At 36.7% G+C, this 23106-nt stretch overlaps 1 protein-coding gene across 1 annotated transcript in view; it reads right to left on the bottom strand.

Moving 5' to 3' along the window:
* ZFAND3 (zinc finger AN1-type containing 3) overlaps positions 1–23106 on the bottom strand; it is a 133283-nt gene that overhangs the window by 89355 nt on the left and 20822 nt on the right. Inside the window, exons 2-3 of the mRNA XM_084515049.1 lie at positions 10880–10920; positions 8799–8825 (exon numbers count right to left, since the gene is read on the bottom strand). Of these exons, the coding sequence (XP_084371175.1) occupies positions 8799–8825; positions 10880–10920 (68 nt within the window). The remainder of the gene's footprint in view (positions 1–8798; positions 8826–10879; positions 10921–23106) is intronic.

Genomic DNA, 23106 nt, shown 5'->3' with positions numbered 1-23106 from the left:
AAGGAGATATTTAGACATTTTCAGCAAACAGATCTTACCTGGATGACCTGTGATTTAAATGAGGAGACCAGGCCAGTGATCTTATGCTTTCTTGTACTCTTCAATCCTTTTAGCATAATTTAAAAATAGTTGTAATGCATACACACAGATTGGATTAATTAGGGGAACATAACCTGTCTTGTTATTTCCTAAATCTTAAGTGCTCAAACCTGGTATGTGTATTTGTACACAAACACCTGTGCACATGTATTATTTGTGTGTATAAGTATATGTTTATGTGTATATATTTGCACCTAGTCATATATACGAATGCATAAGCATGTAGCCATATACAAAATGACCTATCAGCTGCATTGTCAGACAAGGCTATGCAGTTTTCCCCAGACATTAATTATCAGAAACAACTGGTGAAGAGCAGAATATATTTTTTTAGATTATCAGTAAAACACTAGACAGGATGACAATCAATACAATTTTAAGAAGTTCCATTACAACTTGAGGGCAATGAGCCTAGTGCTAAATAAGCTTAACATGCCCTGTAAACTATTTCTAAACTTGAAATTGGTGAGATAGCTAGTATGGTGAGTGGTCATCATGATATGCAGAGAGTAAGAGCAATAGTCCTCCTCTTATTGTTTCTGTATTTTCCTATTTCCATATTTACAAATGCCACACTGGGTCAGGTTAGCTGGCAGGATACACCATCTCCCGCTGAGAACACAAGAGTTTCCTAAGCAGCACTTTGAAAGGGGTCAACAACAGTCAAATACAAAAATGGGAGAATTGAGGGATCCTCCACTTCTCTTACTGATCACAAAATTCAAAGCTGTAAGATGGGAACTCTTGCATCACAACAAACTTTCAACAGCCATATATATCCTACAGCTCACAGCTCTGCTTAAACTGTTAGATCTTTAAAACAGGAAGGATGTTTTAGTTTTATATTTACGTGCACCTTAAATGCATGTGCACCTTATTATTCTTCTTGACTAATAGATTATATTTATGTGACCAGTGATTTTTTTCTTTTTTTTTTTTTTTTAACCTAAAGAGGGATTTTTTTCTCCTCAAGCTTTTCAATTCAGGTTCAGCAGTTTGAATGCTACCATAAAAATTCTTGTTCAATGTAAAATACTAACTTCTGTATCTCTGAAGAAGGCAGTCATTATGCTTTTCACTTTACATATAGCATTAATTAGATGGCAACTCATGCATAGACAACACATCAGAGAAATTAAAGGTTATAGCTGTATTCTGTATGTATAACTGCATGAGCAGTTTGCCCTCTGGTGACTAACTCTGTGAGGACATACAAGGTTTATACCAGATATATGAAGACCAGTATGAATAAAGAATGAATGGAACATTTGCAAGCCCTAGAACAAACAGCTTTAAAAGGGTTAAAAAAAAAATGGTATGCATTAATTGCAACAGTGCAATGTGATTGCATTCAAATACAGAAAAGTACTGAACTAAAGATAAAATGTCAAGAAGAACAGAGCAGCAGCCATAGAACATCTATAGAAGGTACAGAAGAGAACTGAAATTCCGGAATTTTGCCTAAGACTTCTAAGGGTTAGAACAAAATAATGAAGCAAATGGTTCCACACAGCCTCCACACCTTGAGAGTATAAAAGGCAAGTCAAAAATCAGCTTATAGCGAGGGCTCAATAGCTAAAACTCCTTTCTCTCCACGTTGTGCACAGGTCATCTCACCTGGAGTACTTGGACATGCGTCCTAGGGCTTGTATGTGGCTATGAAAGCATAAATAGACAAAATCAATTTAATTGCAGATTTTGTGAAAACAAATTGCCTTTCTCCATAAGATCTGACACTGAGTTATGTTACACTAATTTCCTGCATTATCACTAACACTCAGAGTTGGGGATGGCGCATGGATCTGCCTTTTGTAGAGATAAAGGATAAAGCTTCTATTACCAGTTTGTGCAATTTAATCAGCTGGAGGGGCTTGGCTATCTTTGAAGGCATCCATTTTGCAATTTAAGCTAATATATGCTAATGGTATGCTTACTTCAAGCTGATTTGGAAGAGGAAAATACAGATATTGTTCCTCAAAATGAATTTTTGCTTCCCAAGATGAAGCTCTAGATTTATCTCAACTCCTTAGTTGACCACTGCTACTGTACTGAATATCACATCTATTTGATCTTCACAAACATTCCAGTGAAGCAGTGAAATATTGTCACCTTTCACTAACTAATGAGGAACAGAGGCACAGAAGTGGAAGACAAAAAAGAGACTTGTCTATCAGAAAGCAACGCTTATTTACTGTGGAAAATGAAATCAGGTCTCAAGTTCCTATCTAGCTGTCTAGCTGCTAGATCGTGTTCTTTTCATATAAAATAGATAGACAATTGAAAAGTCAGTTACATATTATTCTGTTATCCAGATCACATTTGTTCTGTACATCTGCTTACCTAACAGCTTAAATCACCTTAGCAAACAGCTGTACTTCCTTTGCACCTAGCTGCTGAGCTAGAAGGTTTTTACGAGGGATGTTTTTCTTGGTCTTGCCTTGCTTGTGTATGCAACAGCTGTTAAAATGTTGTCTTAGTCCATCACCATGACTGCTCACCTAAATTATTTTCCAGCGTCCTTAGCTGAAGGTTGTTGGTGGAGAGTAGCTTCTTCCCTTCCAAGGTGCACAAGTGCATAGGATGTGCAAGTTCAAGTGAAGAGAGAGCAACAAAAATGTTTGGGTGGAAAGTACGAAAGAGTATTAAAAAATAAAGTTAACTTCTAAAATCTTTGTTGTGTCTTGCTTGAGTTCATCAGGAGCTTTGTATAAAGAACAGCAGAGTGCTGGATAACTTCTGCAACAGTCCCAAAGATTAGGATTGATGGTCATAGCTGTACCCGTTCCCAGCTACCTCAAAATGGCAGAACAGCGAGCCTTTCCTCATGGTCACCTCACTAAATAAGTGTACTAGGGTTATGTATAAGTGTTGTTTCTAGATTCCTTCACTTGTATAATACGTTTTGAAACTAGCTCTTTTGCCACCTGGCTCTCTTACTGCCCTACCGCAGCCTGTTGGGTAGCAGTACAAGGGGAAACAGAAAGGTTCGCTGGTAGTTCTCTACAATTTGCTCGTGGCATTAGTGATTAGAATCCTAGAAAGCAAGCAAGAAACTTGACAGCTGTCCTTGTGCATTTCTAAATACTCTGCGAGCTGTACTGCGTAACATGTCTCCAGTGACAAACTAAATTTTATTTGTGAGATGAAACATGAATCTGGATTACACTTCTCAAAGGAATGAGTTGAACGCTTCTCAAATGTACTCACTGATACTGACCTTTCTTCTCAGAGAGAAAGAGTTAAACAGATTTCCTTAATCCCCAGAGGCTGCTGGTCCCACGCAGAGGTGCCATGTTTTATTTAAAACATGCTCTCTCTCAGTAACCACTTGTTCTAATTGGCAAGGCAAGGCTGGGTCCCCAAAGCACATAGCTCGTTACACTCAGTTTGGATTACAAAAACACGATGAAACAAACTGCATCGAAATGTACAAATTAACAACTCAGGAGTGCACGACACGGACATGGAATTAGATTGTAATATGGAACAAACTCCACAGGGAGGCTAAGGAACAAATCACTAGTGTCTCTATAAACTACAGAAGGTTTCCAAACGAGCAAATACACAAAGCAGAGCACAGACTTTTCTATAACTCAAGCAAATTGCTAAATGTGAAAAAAAAGAGAAACATTCCTTCTCGTATCTTATGCATGCATTTATAGGAGAATGGTGTTACACGGAAATTTAATAAATGAAACCTGTGGGTTGCACATTCTGAATAGGTAACTCTGCTTTCATGCTGGCAATGTGCAAACATCATAGCAATTAAGTCGTATCTCAACTTTTTTTTTTATTTTTTAAATATGATCAGGGAACCTATACACCAGAGACTAAATTACAGCTGGTGTTTCAACAAGCCATTTGGAAAGGTTATGACTCGGAAGGTGAACAATATATCAAAGAAACAGAAAGAAAACAGGACTAACACAAGGAGGAAAATTTACTAGATAACACAACTATGAAGCCAACTACAAATAATGGAAGCCTAAGACAAAAAGAGATTGAACTCTCATTTGCTTGTAGCTCAACAACCTGTATAATGGGTATGGCAATCCCCTGAGACAAGAAAAAGAAATTACTGATATTTTTTCATGTCTTATCTAGTTAAGCTAGAAGAAAAATATAAATTAAAGATATTTGGTAGTCTGTTCAGTGAGCCAGTACTGAGATGTCGTCATATTGTTTTTGTCAGATGCTGAGTGTAATTTATGTTTTTTTTTTGTTTTTTTTTTTTGTTTTTTTTAAACAAATGAGCTCCAGATTACTAGGCTGTGAATTTAACAAGATGCAGTGTGATGGAACAGCCACTAATGGCCTACAGGGTAGTCTACTGATAGGACTGTCTGTAAAAAAAAGTTCTTAATTAAAAGGCATTCAGTTTTCCCAGACTGTGTTGGTGAAAACACACTTTCAAACATTACTGGAAAAAAAAAAAAAAAGCGAACTTGAAGTTAGAAACATAAGAAGGAACAAAGGAAACAAAATCTCAGTGCCAGCTGTGAAAGAAATCCTTTCTTCCACTAACTCTTCTGCCCACACAGAAACAGAAATGATTCATGGGTCTGTCCTCCATCAGCGCATTAACCCTCCTCACTACTATATATGGGGGAAGATGAAAGAGGAGGAAAAAGGAGAAAAACAATTGAAGAAATCAAACCAGCAGCCGAGCCATCGACCCTACTGATAACCTCTATTGCACCGCCATGCACATAACACCATTGCACAGACAAGTGGCAAGCAGATAAAGACTCTTTCATAGGGCATCTTTAATGCCCCTCTATAGAATGCCCAGCAAAATCAGACCAAAACAACACAGGAGCTCTGTATTCTGTGCTACTTCCATGCCATGATGGTATAGACAGAAAAAAAAGGCCCCTCCTATCCATTTATAGGCCATATGTATAAAAATAATACACAGATTTAGTAACTTAAAATGCAATCTCTACTTAACTTTTAGAAGCACAGCAGGTCTAGATGGTTTCAGGTACCCTTTTCTCCCACATTTCCAGTTTATACATAGCAAACTAAGAACAAGTAGCATAAATACGCTGGATGATTTGGCTGGTGGGACTATTTCTGACAGAACTACAACTATTAGTCCTAAGTTTAGGTAGTACAACTATACTTGACCTAACTCATTTTTTCCCATTAATTTATATTTCTCCACTGAAACTTTAAGGCAGGTTAGGGGAAAGGGAGTAAATTAAAAACATAAAACTCCTTTCACATTCCTTTCTCAAAATATCGCCCCAACAACCCACAACAGAGCTATTACTCAGATCTTCACACTTTTTAAAGCTTCAGAATAATGCAAGCTAACAGAGTAAAAAGAATTGTTAAGGTCAGCAGTGCAAATCAAGCTTATTTATAAGTGAAAACCACATGAAGTCATTTGTCTAATTCTTTCATTCCATTTCATTACTGCTATCTTTCTCAAGCTTAGAATACATCTGACTTTTTAAGTCTATGTTAAGACCTCCTTTCCCTACCAGTCTTCTCCTTTTAAAAATTCTTTGGGCACAGAGTAAGAGAAATTAAATGCATGTCAAATAAATTCTCTGTTTATATCTGGAATGCTACAGTACATTATTAGCAGGTGCTCTAAGAATTAGCAGTATCTTTATTGCCACTGTAAACAGCTCAACAATTTTTCAAAGAATTGTTTAGCTTCAAGCCTGAGTGTGCACTAAAAGTGGAAAATGAAACTCTACTAGTCTCAAGTGCTAGCCAGTGAGTGCTGCTTTTTGCAGCAAGCAGTCCATGTACTTCAAAATACAAAGCCAGACACGATACAGCAACAATTCTAGCCTAATGAAGCAACAAATTGAGGCACTAGCTTCCATTAGGAACCAACAAAGGTAACAACATACTGCAGCCTTCCTGAAAGAGATGCATTTTGTGTGCACATAAAGAAAACTAGTACGCAGTGCTTTTTAAAACCAAACCAAAACAAAAATCCACACAACACTTTTGAAAGTGCTCTGTCTTTTCCAGTAATAAAGTACTAAAAACCAGGGACCCACATCAGATATTAGAAGGATATGGAAAATGTAAGTATGACTGAGTCATTGTTCAATGAAAATTTTATGAAGAGCTGAGTTATGCATTATTATTCATCATACAACAGGATACAGTAAGAATTACAAAATATTAACTAGCAAAATGCAAGATGCAACTTTTGAAAATGTTTTCAGTAGCCTGAAAGTCTGACTGGCAGTCAAGTTAGCAGCTGATTAACAGCAAAATCTCTTTAGACAGGAATGCTGGTTTTTGCCAGATCATCCTTAAAGTAGGTGTTATCACAACCATGCAAGGCAGCAATCTAAATAGTTCCCAGGATTTACAAAGACAGCAAAAAGAGGAAACTGCGTTACTCAGCGACTCTGAGTCACACAAAAAACACAGTTCTGTATGCTCTGAAAATTGTGTATGACTTGGGCAAGACAAAATAAAGGTCTGCTCAACAAAACAGAAGGTTTAAGACACACAAAAACATGCAATAACTCCAGTCAGACATCTGAGTGAGTTTGGGAAATAGAAAGAATAGCAAATAATCCAATACTTCTAGAATTCAGTTGATATATAGAAGATATAAATGTCCATTTTTATTCTTTTTTCGCCTTATCAGATCTCTGAAGCTCCAGGGAAAATATACTGTTGAATTTACAAAACTTTATCATCTGGCACAAAGCCAAGCACACGTACTGAAAATGCCTATGTGATTACCAGCAATACTGACTTCCCACTTGATGGATGGAGATGAAAATTCTTTAATTTTTTTTATACTTCACAAGTGCTTCACAGAATATCAACATTGGATAGCTGGATTAAGAAAGGATATGGACATCCACCTCTAGAAAGTTTCAATTACATTATCACACAAATGCTACGAAATTGATTCACAAACCCGTGAATACCCTAATTATTATTTCATCTTCTTCCAGCTTTCCAAGCACATCTTCACACCAAACCTTCCAGTGCTGCACTTACCTTTAGCTTCACACATAATTGAACAACCTGAAATCCACTTCCTGCATTCCTCCGGCCAAGGCTGACTGCACCATCACAAAAATTAAACTTTCCAGATTCCCAACCAAATGGACTAAAGGCAGAGTGTGGGTTTTTTGAGCTATTTAAGTGGAAAGTGTAGTTTTACAGTTTTCTGTATTTAAATATTTATTCTTACGCTGTAGTAGTTTGTTCAGTGACTGGTCCCACTGGCTCCAATTAAAATCGAGTTCTTGCGGTACCAGGTGTTGTTTTTGTGAATGTTTGTAGAATTCCTACTTGAAAGAGTCTACTTTAAAGAAGTGGCGTTTCAAAAGCACTCAGTGTCCCTACCTGAAGTTGATATTAAAACTTCCCTAAACCTAGTGGGAGCAAAAGTAGATTAATAGAGAGTGCTTTTGGAATATTTCACTCATCACCATCATTCAGATTTAGCAGTTTACTGTATTGAAAGAGAGGCTGAGGTATTAGCAAAAGATGTGGTGTCACTAAGGGAGATGCTCTAGCCATAATTTGCATTTTTTCCACTTACCAGCCTATATTCTGATTAAAGAAATCCTACACCTTATTGCATTCGTATCCAGAATGTTCAAGACATCTAAAGCAACTATGCCTTAACTATCTCAAGAGCAAATTTCTGTGAAGCAATTTAATATGCAGGATTACACTTGTGCAGTATCTGGAGACTTCAAGGCATCAATAGCATATGGTCCTCACTGAATTGGAGACAGAACGTTGTAAAATACTTTGCAGAAGTACAATTAACTTTGGATGATTTCAGAGGCTTTTGAATGTTTCAGGGTCTGCTACTTCTACTAGGTTTATGCAAAACAAGTCAGGTATTCCTTCTTGGAACAGGCAGATGGGGTGGAAGGAGGCACAGAGGGCTGAAAAGTACAGCTAACTTCAAACTCCTCTCCACTATTTATCAACCTTTATGCACAAGCCAAGGCGGCATATGAGGAACAGCAGATTTGTCCTTGCGTGGAAGAGCACAGTGAACCTTATAGATCTAGGTCAACACACTGGGCTCCTCCAAGCAAAGGGTTGCATGTATCTGAAGTACCCAGCTCATCCTTGCCACAGAGAACTGAACAACCCAATCTCTAAAATAACCTATGAAAAATATTTTCCTGTTTCATGTGAGAAAACTTACAAAGATAGCCAAAACCATGAGCTCCAGTCTCCCTATTACTTTTAGTGAATTTATCTTGAATAAATCTTAAATAACTAAGAAATCACTGGTATTTGGCCAGACAAGAAGGCAAACGGACAGCCCATGACCATTTCCCTTTTCTCGGTTTCTGTGTTTATTAAACCCTCCTTCCTTCCATCACAGGCATCTATGATCACTTTTCCCCATGAATGGGGAGGAGAGGAAGGGTAAAAGCAAAGAATAGCTCACAATCATGTACGTACAAGCAGGTATATAGTTCAGAAAGTCCGAGAAACCTGTAAAGATAGTAAGGTTCTACATAACAGCTTATATTTCAACTTAACCCCAACAGTGTTTTATCTTTTGCTGAATTGTTGCCCTTCCCTTATAACTTACATAAAAATACAAGGTTTATGCAGATGCAAGGGGCTTTGCTGCTGTGTATGTGCAAAATTATTTTTTAAAAGGAAAAAAAAGGTCTGTATTCTAAACATCTGAAAAAGGAAAGAAAAAGTCATTTAATGAAGTTACTAACCTTTTTCGTTGTGTGGATTTCTTTTTTCTAAAATAAAAGAGAAAGGAAACGATGGTCAAGAGAAATAATAATTCCCAATTTCCCCCTGTATACAAATCTGCTTCAATACATTTGAATAAATAACCTGCCATAATAAAAGAAAAAAAGCTATTTTTTTTTCACATCATATCTTCTGAGTGTCTGGAATAGTTAAAAACATTTCAACAGCTTTCTTGCTGTCTGTGGTGGTTCAATTTACAGAAACAAGTATGTGACTGGAAATCCAGTAAAAATGTTATTGAAATATTTTTAGTATATCTGAGAAAAAGACTTGTGAGACTCAGTTCGGGTTGAGTTATTACCCAAACAGGACTGGAGTTCTCATTATTTCATTATTAGTTGATGAAGGAACCATAGTTAAAATCTAATACTAAAACTACTAAAAAAACCAACAACAACAAAAAATAAAAAAAATACTATGTTTTCTTTTTTTTTCCAATTAGCAGTAGCTTTTTAAGTTTCTCAAACTTTTGAGAATTACTATTTCAATAAAATAAACAAGCTATAACAATTGCATAGAAAACCTTGAAAATTTTAAGGGAGAAGCTATTTTTTTCCCCCTAAACCACACATTTTAGTTATTATCTTGTATTTTTACAGCAGAAAATTAACTTGATCAGAGGGAACAGCTTTTCAGGAGAACTACAGAACAGAAGCCAAGAAGGGATCATAAAATGTCTTCAAAAACAAACAAACAAAAAATATGAAGCCCAAATGAAAGAGATGTTTTTACTTATTGCCTGGCCCACTGGTTATAAAGTTTTGGGTACTCTGGTAAACCCATAATATGAAGGATGGGCCATTTTGGTATCTCAGAATTAGAAAATCCACATTTCTAAAGTATGCAAGCAAAAGCTATTTTATAATGCTAATAAGAACACAACAGTACTGAGTCAAATCAAAGACCTAGTAGCATACTTCTTATCATGGTCTGTAGGGAAAGAGTATATGTAAGCGCTTACACTTTCTTCAGTATACCCTTGCAGTGATCCATGCATTTGGAAAATAGCCAGAGGAATATGCACATCATTTTGCTGAACAGTCTTGGACAATCTTTATTTTCCTTGTGTTTGTTTAATTAAGTGATGCTGAACCCGAGATCTGAAATCTACAAGTCAAAATATTTTTCTTTGTGTGCAAACCTCAGTAAACACATTTGATTTTTTGGGGGGTAGTGGGGTGTACACTTTGCCTTAAATTTCAAAGATTCTATCACTTTTGCACTGGAAACCAGTGACCTTAAAAATAAAAATAAAAGGTGCAAGCCAAATGTTATGGCCAACTTCAGTTCTAAAAAGGAATATTTTATCGACAAGCCAACGACTGAAATTTTCTAAAACTTTTTTTTCCATCATTTTAATACTGTAGCTGTTCCCCAAGAGAAATTGAAATCATGAACTAGGAAAGGACTTCAATTACAATTAAAAATAAGGTTAGAACACCAAAAAATACCACAAAAATTTCAAAAAGGCAAAGCCAGAAGATGCTAACAGGAAAAGGTCAGTAGCAATTCCTAACATCTTACACAGTAGCAATGACCTTGCATAAGAAAATATGTAGCAATTATAAGTAGACTACTAATGAGCTACTGATGATTTAATTTCCACGGGCTGAAAATTAAAAACAAATGAAACTAGAGGTTTTCTATAGCAGTTTTTCTTTTTTTTTTTTTCTAATCCATACCATATTTCAGAGAATGTTACCAAATAAATCCTATAATATTCCAAATTCAGAGTTTTGCATTTGTGAAAGCTACATTATCCATACAAGTGCTGTGCTAACAGTGGAGCTCTTTAGTTCAAGGGCATTCCTGACTTCCATAAACTTCAAGAGCAAGGCTTCATTGGTGCATTTACACGAGAGATTCTTGACTAGCAAACAAATGAAGCACAAAGTGAGGAAAATCTGATTGCACGTACACACTGAAGGAAGGGAAACCCATGCAAAAACCCTGAAGGAGATGCCAACAATGTGGTTTCAATAATCTAACAAAAAAAAAAAAAACAAAAAACAAAAAACACAAAACCTTTTACTGCACTTACCAGCAAAGCATTTGGAACAGAGATTCATAGTCTTGCTGGACCTGGGGCAAAATAAAAAAAAAAAAAGTAGAGCTAAAAAATTCATTATAATTCTAATCAACACAGGGAAGCTTTTCAGGAATGAAGCAAGGGTACAGACAGGGGAAGAACTTAAATGGCTGGGAGTCAAAGACAACAATAGGCTCGAAGTAGCTGAACTAGGAACGGGGATGGGGAAGAGACTTCATCTGATAACCTCTTTACAGAGCTTTTAAAACACACCTTTCACTTATTTAACCTCATAGTGGAGAATAAGCTTCCTTTACCATTCAAGGTATTTTTGCAAACCCATCAATCAGATCGTTCTATTGCCATCTGATAATAATGATAGACAGGAAGAGCCAATACATTCCACTTGGATATTAAAGCTCCCTTTGGCAGCAGCTTTGCAGGCCTGACAAATCCTGAATGCAGCATAGCAATAGAGAGATTAAAGTATTGCACTTATAAGGACATAGACAGATGTGCTCTTGGAAGTATAGCTGGAATGGTTTAAGGAGTTATTACCTCAAGCTGTTCATTACTACCCGCAGCTGCATCCAGCAGTAATTTAAAATAACCTGGCTGACTTTGCACTGACATGGACTAGGACAGTTCACATGATCCATTAGCGTGGCTCGACTTTCAGGGCAGTAACCTTCAGCTGAGAGAAAAACAGCTGGAGAATGACAGCAATATCTTAAGCCTCCCAGATGTCTCCGAAGTGTCGGTGCAATTAGGCCACAAGCGCTCACCCTCAGAGAAAGCTGGTAGGCCCCCAGGCAAACAACAACAAAAGTTCAGGCTGCAGACCTCTCTAGGGCTACCAGGAAACTACTGAAAGCAATATACTATGGGAGCATGAGCTTCTCCCAGCTTACAAGAAGTTCTCTTCTAATATCACAACTTCTCTTTCAGGATGTCAGCCGGAGACTGTTCTCGAAATGCCTCTAAGCGCTGAAACGCCTTTAGGTACGAGCAACCCAGTTTCTGTGCACACTGCCCAATAGCTCGTTCAGTCAATGCTCCTGAATCAGCTCTGCTGTTCTATATCAGCATTAGCATCCTCCTGAGCAGGCCTGAAAGTACACGTTAATAGGCAAGATCGTACCACAATTGTCCGTGCCCAGAAGACCTTTTTCCCCTCCTTGAGGCAGCCTCTTAGCTGCAACATCTCATCTAGCCACATCAATTGCATCTTTATCCTTGGAAATATGCACGCTTGAAAACAATTGAGACTACCAAACCATTTGGTTTCTAAATCCAGACAAACATGGATGGAATTTGAGATGAGGCCTGCACCTTACCATTACAAATTATAAAAATCAAAACTCAAGACAAAAACTTTGAAAATATTTTTTTCAAAGCAATTAGATCGCAAATAACACGTATTAGAATTATACTTTTTTTTTTTCCCAAAAAGTTTGCAAATGGATATTTTGAATGACTTTCCAGTTACAAACTAAATCCAGACTTGATCAATCATATCTTAGTATTAGTCACATCAAAACATTACAGATGCTTTTCAATTCATGCACATTTGAAAGCTGGTTTATATCAGGCTCAAGGATTCTAGAAGAACACAGTTCACTGCAGATATGAGACATAAGCATTTGCCAGCTAGAGCAGGAGCCACAGACACATGAAAGCTACTTTTAAATGCAAACAGTATGTGCACAGGAGAAAAGTTAATTCCCAGGAAAAGAAAAGCAGAACAGCATTTGTAGCCATACAAATACATCATCATATCGGTATAGAAGATTCAATATCTATGTTGACAGTCTGCACAGGTTATCTACCTTCAAAAGAACTGCAATTAAAAACAGCATGGTGAGTCAACACCTACAGCATTAGTGTGCTGCAGTTCAGTACTCACTGCTTATGGGTTAGACCTTCTGGAGCAGCTCAATATGCCAGGCAGGAGGTTCTCTGCAAAGCCATTAAACCCCAGGGGCAGCAAAGAAAAAGAAAGGTAGAGTTCAGATGGTTCATATTGATGACATCGGAATGGGCAACGACAAATGTTTTCACTGGTATCATCAACCATCTCAGCTGTTAAATATCAATCTGAATCCTCATACAATATTTACTTGTTGACACACCAACAATAAAAACACATGCGCACACACAACATACAGCCACATGAAAAAAGAAAAATGCTGCCATTTACTCATAACACAAAAACGTTTTATTTCAGAAAGGACAGTGCTACCGGACAAGCAACTACACAAGCTAAATATCTTCAGTTCACTGTTATTCTTTCAAGTTTCACTTTCTGATCCTTTTATACACATTTTTAAGGCATCACAGTTTGTCTGAGGCTGCAGCATTGGATGAGAATCTAGATTTAGACACTTAGGTCACTGCAGAGGCACTGACATTAAACCAATACTAAGATAATGCTTTTTTTTTTTTTTTAATAAAAAAACAAGTACTAAAGACAGTAGCAGTGCTGATTAACCATCACCCCTTTTGGAAAGTACAATATTTAATTAGAGCAAAAGTTTTTACAAAGAAAATATATCAAGCAGTTTACGTATGTCCACATTAGTAGGTATCATCTGAAAGACATGCCCATGTCTGTCAAGTAAAAGGTATGTTTGACAGCTCTTTGGTACACTGCAAATTCCTCCCCTCATCACTAGGATTTCCTCTTTCCTCTCACCACCCCTTTAAAACTGAGCACACCCATATATGCTGTTTTTCCTCATGTAAGTCGTGTTAGCCACATTGCTATTTTACATTACTTCCTAGTGACTCCAGCATTCACCAGAAGCACGTCACCGGCCAACAACACCAAAAACATAAGTTCTCTTATGTTCCTGACAGTCTTTTCAAATATATGGCTGTAATATCTGTTCTTTCTCCAGGTAATTTTATTTGCAATGCTCAAAGCGCTAAGGCATCAAATGGTCAGGACATGTGGGCATGAGAAAGCCCTCTTTGTTTCCACTTCATGGTCAACTCTACTTAGAGAGAAGACTTCTAGGAAAAACAGTACACTGCAGATTTCTAGGAACATTCACAAAAATGAGTGTAAAGGTGAGTAAGGCATAGGCAGCTCAAAGTCCAAGTCAACCCTGGCAAAGAGAATTGGATGTTTTAGACTGCAGTTTTTTTATGGCTAACCCCAACGCTTCCGCACCTTTTTGTCCCAGTTTGGTTGGGGTATTCAACACGCTGATGAATCACTTACTAAATTGCTGGTTTTAACTGGACATACTAAAGTAGTTCCCAGATTTCCCTCATAAAAGTCAGCTTCATGCTCAACAGCACCTAATCCAGAGTTACTACACCATCCATTTTATCTGTACAATATCCCTACAAAGCCAGTTTTGCATTAGTAATTTACAATCTCCACTTGTACATAATTTAAGCTGATATTCAGAAAGACATCCATATTTATGGATAAATCAAGTCAAATAGAATGGTATTATCTCGAGGCAGAATATAAAGTTAAACCCTACTTGAAGGTACTTCCATCTGTCAAAAAGACACCATTTAACTAAAGGGTGATACAAAATTATTATGTAGATTTGGAAACCACAAGGTGAAGCATGCTCAGAAGGTCAAGTGGCAGAGCAAACCAGAGGCAGAGGATCTTCAAGCCAGCTGGAAAAATCCCAGAGGCTACCAAATAAATTGCATGCAACTATTCCACAGGACTTGGTCTACAGTAAGTTTAGTTATCAAAAGTGTTTCCATTTCCAAGAACAAACAAAAACTGCCTTGAAAACACAGCCTTGAAAGTACTAACAATGATGCAGGGATTTGGAAAAAGGAAGAAATTTACAGAAACAGGACATCCCAGAAACTATAGCATATTTGTGCTACAAGCATTAAATAAATGATATGTAAGGGTAAAAATAAAAAAGCTCATTTCAGGATATTCAAACCATCATCCCTTACTTGGATGGTTGTGCCTGCAAATTTCTATAGCAAATGAAGCTATTTGAACCTATAGATAGAAGAACACACACAGAGTCTTAACTCCAGTGAGATTAACATCTGCATCTCAGATTAAACATGCATAATTGGAAGTGAGAAGCACTGAATTCCAAAAATACCATTCTTTGACTCCTGCGTATTGATATACTGTAACTAATTAATAAAATTGAAAACTAAGACTCTTATTCAGCCACTCTGCTTCCTTGATTCCCTTTTCATATATTACAAGCATATGAAGGTATGGCCTTATCTACTTCACTAAAAGCACTCAAATTTATTTCCACTACAAATATATACCCTAATGTACTAATTATTCCTTTTATTTCTTGCCATTTGGCAGCATACCATTGCAAGATACCATCCAAATCAATGTGCCTTCTACTCTTCTGTCTTCACTGGAAGCCTGCTCTTCCTTTGCCCTCTCCCAATAAATAACTTTATCAATACGAAACCACAGCTAGAGAAAGAAGTTAGAATTCTTGCTGTAAATCTCCAAAGGTTGCTAGATGTATCGCAATTCATTCAAATAGCCAGAATCTAAAAGAGAATCTCTGTCTGAAGATTCAAGAATAAATTGCATGCAGAAACTTTGAGCACTGGAAGAGAGTTTAAAAGAATTGTACAGAAACCCACTTCGTCTCAGCATCTTCAGACTTCCTAATGAAAACAATTTGCTGCCACGAAACTTGGATAGGCATACCTAATAAATACTGAAGGTTTTGTAAAAAAAATCTTACATTATCCAGCAGACTGTCAGGCACTTCCTAGCTTCCCCATTCCCATCTTTAAGAAGAAAGATGAAGAAGCTAACCAGAAACACTAAAAACTAATACAAGCTAAACTTCACACTAAAGTGCCAAAGAGCAATACGAAGTGTTCAATTTGGTCTATATTATGATAACTCCCACACATTTTAAGGCCATAGTGAAATAGCATTATTAATGCAAATGCTCACCAATGTCAAGGCTGGTACGGCTGCACACGAGTAAAAATAAGTAAAGATTCTAGCATAGGTGTTCTCAGGGCTTAAGAAATCCACAGAGCAATAGTAATTTCTGGAAATAATTTTTCTTCAGTTGTCTTTCGGGAATGGAATAATATGGAATTTGAAGAAAAAAGAAAGGTTTTGTATGGGATGTATGCATTAGATACTTATTTTTAAATGTATTTAACCCCACAGGTGCAAATTAAGAATGAGTTTGCATTTTTGGTTTTGTTTGTTATTGGGAACAAGAGTTTTTAGCGTATCTAGTAATGATTCTTTATGATTTAGAAGTTCTGTGACTTGGTAGTAGGAAAACATATCTGCTTCAGTGGCACTATAATTGCAGTGGTGATTAAACACATCATGTTAAATGCTTCTTGGGCCTCTTCCAGTACAGCAATTAGAGTGGGATCTCCGTGTCGCTGCAGCCAAATATATCCTAGCTCCTGAATGATACCCGTCCAGTACGTCATGGGCTGTATGTCTGAGAAACATTAACATGTAATGAGTCATGTTATTAATTAGTTAAAACCACACAGAAGGCTCCACCCTACATGTTCCTCACATACTGTTTCATGTATTTGGCAACTTCAGGACAGCTATAACATATGTTAAAGCAATGCATTTATACTACTGTAGTTAATGGTCTGTCACAATTTCCATTATAAAGCAATTTTCAAAGGTTTATAACTCTGCTGAAGAATTCACTCCGAGCTGAATCCTGGCACACAGTAAAAGCAAAACCATAGCCCACACATGTTTACTTTCATCCAACCAGACTTGGAGGATTATTCATCATTAAAAGAAAATTGATCCAATTCTGTATTTCCCTTACAGTTTTCATCATTTACTCTGAGCATATAACACTTCACCTTGCACAGAAAGGAGGTTAATTAGACTGTATTAATAAGACCCTCCATCATCCCTTTGGAAGTTCTGTATTAGCTGTACACTAGCTTCTCAAGAAAGCCATTTTACTGGTCTAAATCCACTGTCACCTCATAGATTTCACATGTGTTATATATTTGATATTTCAGTTCCACCTGACTTTGTAATCTCGCTAATGGGATACAGTCGAGGGGATTTTGGACAGTTTAAACAATTATTTACGTTTTTAGACTGAGGTGGCTCAGTAATTCCGAAAGACTGATGGATGCCAAATTCTGTTCACATAGAAGAGCAGAAGTGAAGCGTGTCAAATGCAGGTGGACTTGCAAAGAACCTGGCAAACAGAAACATTCGCATACACTCAGACTCTTCAGTGAACTAAAATCTGAAATTAAATATCCCACAAACATGGTCTATGTCTTCTACTTCATCAGCTGTTGTATACCCACATGCTTGGGGCATTTACCAATTACAGGAATTCTAATTCAATTGGAAACTGTTATCAGGAAGATTTTATTACTGTTACTACAGGTTTTCCTTGCTTGGAAAACACATTAATCTGCTGGTGCTCATTTCTGGACTGCTCATTTTGACAATGAACAATTTAGTGTCCCTTACCATTGCAAGATTTTTGGAACATGGCATTAAGTGATGCTTCAGTTAGTCAGTCACTTGCCAGCAGGGACTGACTGCATCATCCTGACTTCAATTTGAGATGAAATGGAGAGTAAACTTCATGCCCAGCACAGCGTACGAGTGCAATGCCCTTTTGGCAACTTTCCACAGTCAAAAGATATGCCAATGCATCCCAATGAAGTAGCTGAACTTTGATTTATTATTTTTCCAATAGCTACACTAAAGCCTTCTTTTAAAACTCTTCAACTGAAGCACTTCTTATATTTTTAAATATACAGAGACATTGAAATGCTTTATTTATAATAAGGCCAGAGAACAGAACAAATACACAAGAGGGGAAAACAAGGAAAATACAGCAACAAAGTAGCTCCTTACCTTACAAGACATATCTTGGGCTCTGACACAAAAGCACTGATGGAGTTCAAATGTAAAGCCTTATCCAAACAATTCATACAATAAACCACAAAGAATCCAATGCATCTTAACCAGAGAAGAAGGGTTGTAACAACTTAAATAAGATTCATTTAGGTTTTTAGCTGAGTGTACAAAGTTGTTGCCCTCCAGTCAAAGGTAAATGCTCCATAAATACATGTCTAAACTTTCTTAAAAAAAGAAACTCATCAGCACAATTCTATAGCAAGCATTCCCCTGCAAATCACCTGAGTATTTTTCACAACAATGCGTAGCCTGTTGTTTTAAGGACAGTACGAAGGTTGAAATACTAAGTATTAGTAGACTCTGAAAGGTCTTCAGTTGAAAAGTAGGAATAAAATTTGAAAGTTCTGATCCAGCCACCTTCCACCAGTTCTTGAAGACATTGCTGTTTACATGCGTTGCAGGTAATAAATAACTTTGCCCTATGACAACAAATCACTTTCAGATTTTACAATATTAAGTAGTAGCAAATTTAGCTTTTTCTTCAGATCAGGCAATCCAATGCTCCACTGATAAGTAGCACTCAAAAACCTAAACCACAAGGTAAGGAATAGATAATAAATATAAAATCTTTCTAAGAAAAAAGAAGTTGGGAGAGACATCAAGAAAGCATCTATTTTGCCCTCTAACTTCAAGGCATGGCTACCTTCATATCAAACTTCCCCAGGAATCCTATTCCAACATTTTAGGACCCAAATAACTGCATTTAGATTAGAAAAAAATACAAAACCTTTCCCTTCTTGTTGAATTTAAGCTCTTCGTTATTGCAAAAACTTTGAACAGCCTTGAAGATTCATGGCCCCCTACTCATGTAAGGACAAAACAATCAAAGTTATGGCAATTAAGAGATCTCCTTTTCTAACACCATGATCATTCTTGAGCTTTTCTTTATTTCTTCCCATTCATCCATACCTTGTCTAACTACAGTGGGCAAATTGGACCTGGACTATAACGGCAGCTTTAACAAAGCTGAGGATAAGAGAAAACTTAACATTGATGTCTCTAGCAGTATTCCTGATTTCTAAATCAAGACTATACCTGTGCAATCAAGATTATAGCTGTCTATAATACTAGTTTCTGAAGAAGAGAAAAAAAGACAAGTGTATATATATATAAAAATATATATATGTGTTTTTTTGTTTTTGTTTTTGTTTTTTTTTTTTTTTTTTTAAAAAAGGACTAAACAACTGGAAAAAAATATTCAACAACCTATAAAACTAGCTCAGTCTCACCCCTCTGTTACTAGGCTGTACTACTATTTCTGCTCTGGCAACCAATTCCCACATCATCAGGACTTAGCATGAGAATTCTTCTGGAATCCAGAGCGGCCTGCAGCCAACTGTGGAACTAAAACAGGGAAAGATAACCGATGAAAAGAACTGCATGAGAAGAAACAAATCTGGATTTGCAAGAGGTTTTTTGGTTGTGTGTTTATTTTTTAAATCAAAATTATTTTTCTTACTAGAAAACTCTTGATTGGTATTATAATGCTAATTGGTATGATAATTGCCTAGAATGGGTAGAACTTGGGAATGACAAAAACGCCTTGCAAAGTATTTCAAAGACCTTGCCTGTTTGTATGACTGTGTAACATTTACAACAACTTATTTAAACCAGTTATAAATGCTGTTGCACAGGATTCAACTTTTTAAGCGTATTCTGTTGAGTACTGTGCCATGCATTCTCTCAAAAGCTAGCAGAATACCAAAATTATAATCTAAACTCCTTTGTCACAGAGAGATTGTTAACTGGTCAAACATTACACTGGCAAAAAGATGTTTAAAGTGTTGACCATCCCAAGTACAGAGGGAGAAACACAAGCGCGCTATCCACAAAAGATAGGACAAGAAGAGTCAGAACCCCAAGAATTATTCTGAAGATTAATTTCTACAAGTTAGGAAACCACGTGAAGCTAGAGTTAGAAATAAAGCAGAAAGAACAGGAAAAAGTATCCCCTTGGATAACGCAAGAAAACATTCCTCATCCTGGACCGGTAGGAGCTGCGTCGCATTCATCACCAAAATTCACATTCTTCCATCCCAGTGAGCCTTGAACCCACTCATCCAGTCATGAAGCAACACGGTTCTTGCTTTGACCAGTGCTGCCTCTGTACCTGATTACAGGCACTCATTTTCTGTTCTCACCTGGGAAACACCATTGCAGCCATGTCTCATGATACTGTTCTAGGGAATAAGAGTACTTCCTTTCTTTCTGCAAGAATTTGCAGTGAACTGTATATAGGATATATCTATACTAGGAGCAAATTTCCAGGTAGTTATTTAAACAAAACATTCCTAAGAGCCACCTATTCTGCCCTGTTGGTACGTTTAAAGAAAAGTTAAAGAAAAGGAAAAAAAAAGTTATGGGAAAAGTCACTTTCAGAAGTGAAATAAAGGGCTGTTAGCGTTAGGTTGGAGGTTGGACTCGATGACCTTGAGGTCTCTTCCAACCTAGAAAATTCTGTGATTCTGTGAAAACACTGGTAACTCATCGTAACCATTGCAAAAACAAACAAACCCACAAGGTTTTTTCTAGCACACTTCCATCACCTGCATTTCACCTACCCAAAACTACCTTACCAGTAGCACAAACAGGTCCGAATGCTTCTCCCAGTCACCCAGAAATTTTGGTTAACTTTCTAATAGCTCCCAGATACAAATTTGTATCAGATTTTTCATCTCTGAGGAAGAGACTAGAAACTCCCTGCCTCAAAAACCATCCCAGAGTAGAGAAAGAGTTCTACCACTTGATTGTTATACTACAGCAAGTATAGTGTATATAGTATAAAGTAAATATTGTAATAATTTTATAATGCCATAAAATAAACATCTTTATAAATTTATAAAATAAAGTTATAATATACTTATATTAATTTAAACTTATTTTTTTTAAGATAAAGTTTATACATATAAGCTAAACTAAAATAATGTAAACTAAACAGAACTAAACACCTTATACTAAGTCTTGGCCCAGAACACCACTTTGCATATTTTAACCTAGGAGATCAAACAGTTCTTTTCTCATATGTAACTTTTGCCTTTTTAATATATATTTATTTTTTTTGTTAACTGCAAAGCCAGAGTTCAGTGTGATTCAAATGAACACGGCATTTCTAAACAGCATAAAGCTGTTTATCAACATTACCCTCAAGATGTTTGTATTAAACATGCAACTTCTGAGGTTTTTGAAAAATCAAAATAAATCCGGTAAAATTCATTATAATGAAGAGTTCAAGGAACAAACTATTATAAACAAAGCTTTGACAACACAACTTTAAAAAGCAAACAAAAATAATAATAATAGAAGAAACAGTATAAACAAGAGTTAGGCTGATAGTGACAAACAAAGCTGTATACAAAGCCAGATATTAATCTGCTCCTAGAAAAAGCTGGGATTTTTTTCATGAATGTGCACCAAGGCACAATGACAAGTTTTTAAAATATATATACACACACTAAGCATCATTAGTTCAGTGAAAGTTGTCACCTACAGCTCAATCAATAGTTTATAAAAAAAGTAGCATCTTCTCTTAAGAGAAGTCTGCTCTGTAATGTTGCCTTCTCTGGTTCTTCTAGGACAGTGGATGCTGGTCATAAAAACTCCTGCAGCCTCTCAGACCCTTCACCTGTGTGAACGATATATGGATCTATAAAACATTCCCAAACCACCCCACTAAAGACAAATGCTAAAAATAAAAAAAAAAAAAATCTGCACAGTTAAGTCAAGAAATACAAATGAAATGGAAGTGCCTGAAAGGAGTAGCAGCAGATGGAACACGGCAGCTATGTAAGTTTTGAATGCTTTACAGAAAAGAGCATGCACTACATCACTACATCATTAAGCTTGTTTTCTTCCTGCTAACCCTGTAAAGATTCACTGCCTCCCCTGTCACTTTTGATCCACACACAACATATTCCTCATGATAGCTAACAGCTACTTTTGTACAGGTTTTTTGTTAGTGGTTGGCTGTGCTTTTTTCCCCCCTCCTTTTCCTTTTTATTTTTATTTTTTAATAAAAAGCCATAATTAAAACATTAAGCACCGAAATATTTTTTCTATGTCTGAAAACCCCAACTGCCCCCTACATTTTCAATATGATTTCTGAGATCTGAGCTTGACCTGGGACACACTGGTCTACTCCATTCTCTTTCTGAGTAAAGGATGCTGGAAAGTTCACGACTCGATGATGCCAGAGAGGCCTGCGTCCCTCGAATCCTATGACTTGTGCCCAGGAGCAACAGCTGCCTCAGCTTCGCACTTTATCCAGATACGTTATTCCTTAACTTTTACTCTGAATAGAAAAATACTTCACATACATTTAACTGGGCTAACCAACTATGCAGTAAAAAAGTGTAAGACCTCTGTAATGGTCATTCTGAGCCGACATCACTTCAGCTTCAGCGTCCTGAACTCGTGTGACCTGAAACAGGAAACCCCTTTAAAATAAGGTAATGTGTCATGGTGTCAAAGTCGTTCTTTTTTTTTAAATCATTCTAAGTGCAAATACACGATCTCCAGCATGCAAATAGAAGATGTACTATTCAACTATTTCCAGGAAGAAAAAGTACATTAAATGCTCTGCCCCAATTCCAGAGAGAAAAAAATTACTTTCAAAATACGCATTTAAAACCTGCCAATTTCTGACCTGAGAGCAAATACTGAGTTATCTTCTCATTAGCTAAAGCTAGCCCATAGGTCTAACTACTTGTCTTTCTGTCCTTGTAACAGTACAACATGGTTCAAATACAGGAGACCTAAGGATCAGTAAAGCTGCTTCAAAAGCCAGATGAAGAGCATCCTGTGCATTCTTTTACAATGCAGCATTCCGGTCTTAGGCATTGTATTTTATCACAAGTTAATGAAGGACATCACGCATCTGATTCACTGAACAAAACTGGCATATTAGCACATCTGTGCTTATGAATTTCTTCCATAGAGAAAACAAGCTCTTGGGGGAAAAAAAAAAAAAACACCTAATAAAAGAGTAACTTTCTGTAACAGGAAAGCTGACAACACAGATGTCTGTATATTTTAACACTGTAAATAATGAAACAATTAAAATGAAAGGATACAATTAAACAAAAACATTTTGAGTCATAACACATGAATGTTAACAATAATCCAGATGCTTTTCCTTTCTTTTAAATAGGCAAAAAAATAGGTAAAAGTGGAAAGATTTTTTATGTCAACTAAAACTAACTAAAAAGAATTACACCATATTTCAATGAGCTTCAAACTGTTTTCCTCACAGCCTAGTAAGTCAATCTTCCAGTTCCTTCCTCAGTCCCAGCAATCAGCTTTTTCTACCATGTTCCAA

This window comes from Aythya ferina, assembly GCF_964211825.1.
Source record: "Aythya ferina genome assembly, chromosome: 3".
Taxonomy (NCBI): domain Eukaryota; kingdom Metazoa; phylum Chordata; class Aves; order Anseriformes; family Anatidae; genus Aythya; species Aythya ferina.
Note: the sequence above shows the minus strand (reverse complement) of the source record. Positions and strands in the feature narration are given on the sequence as shown.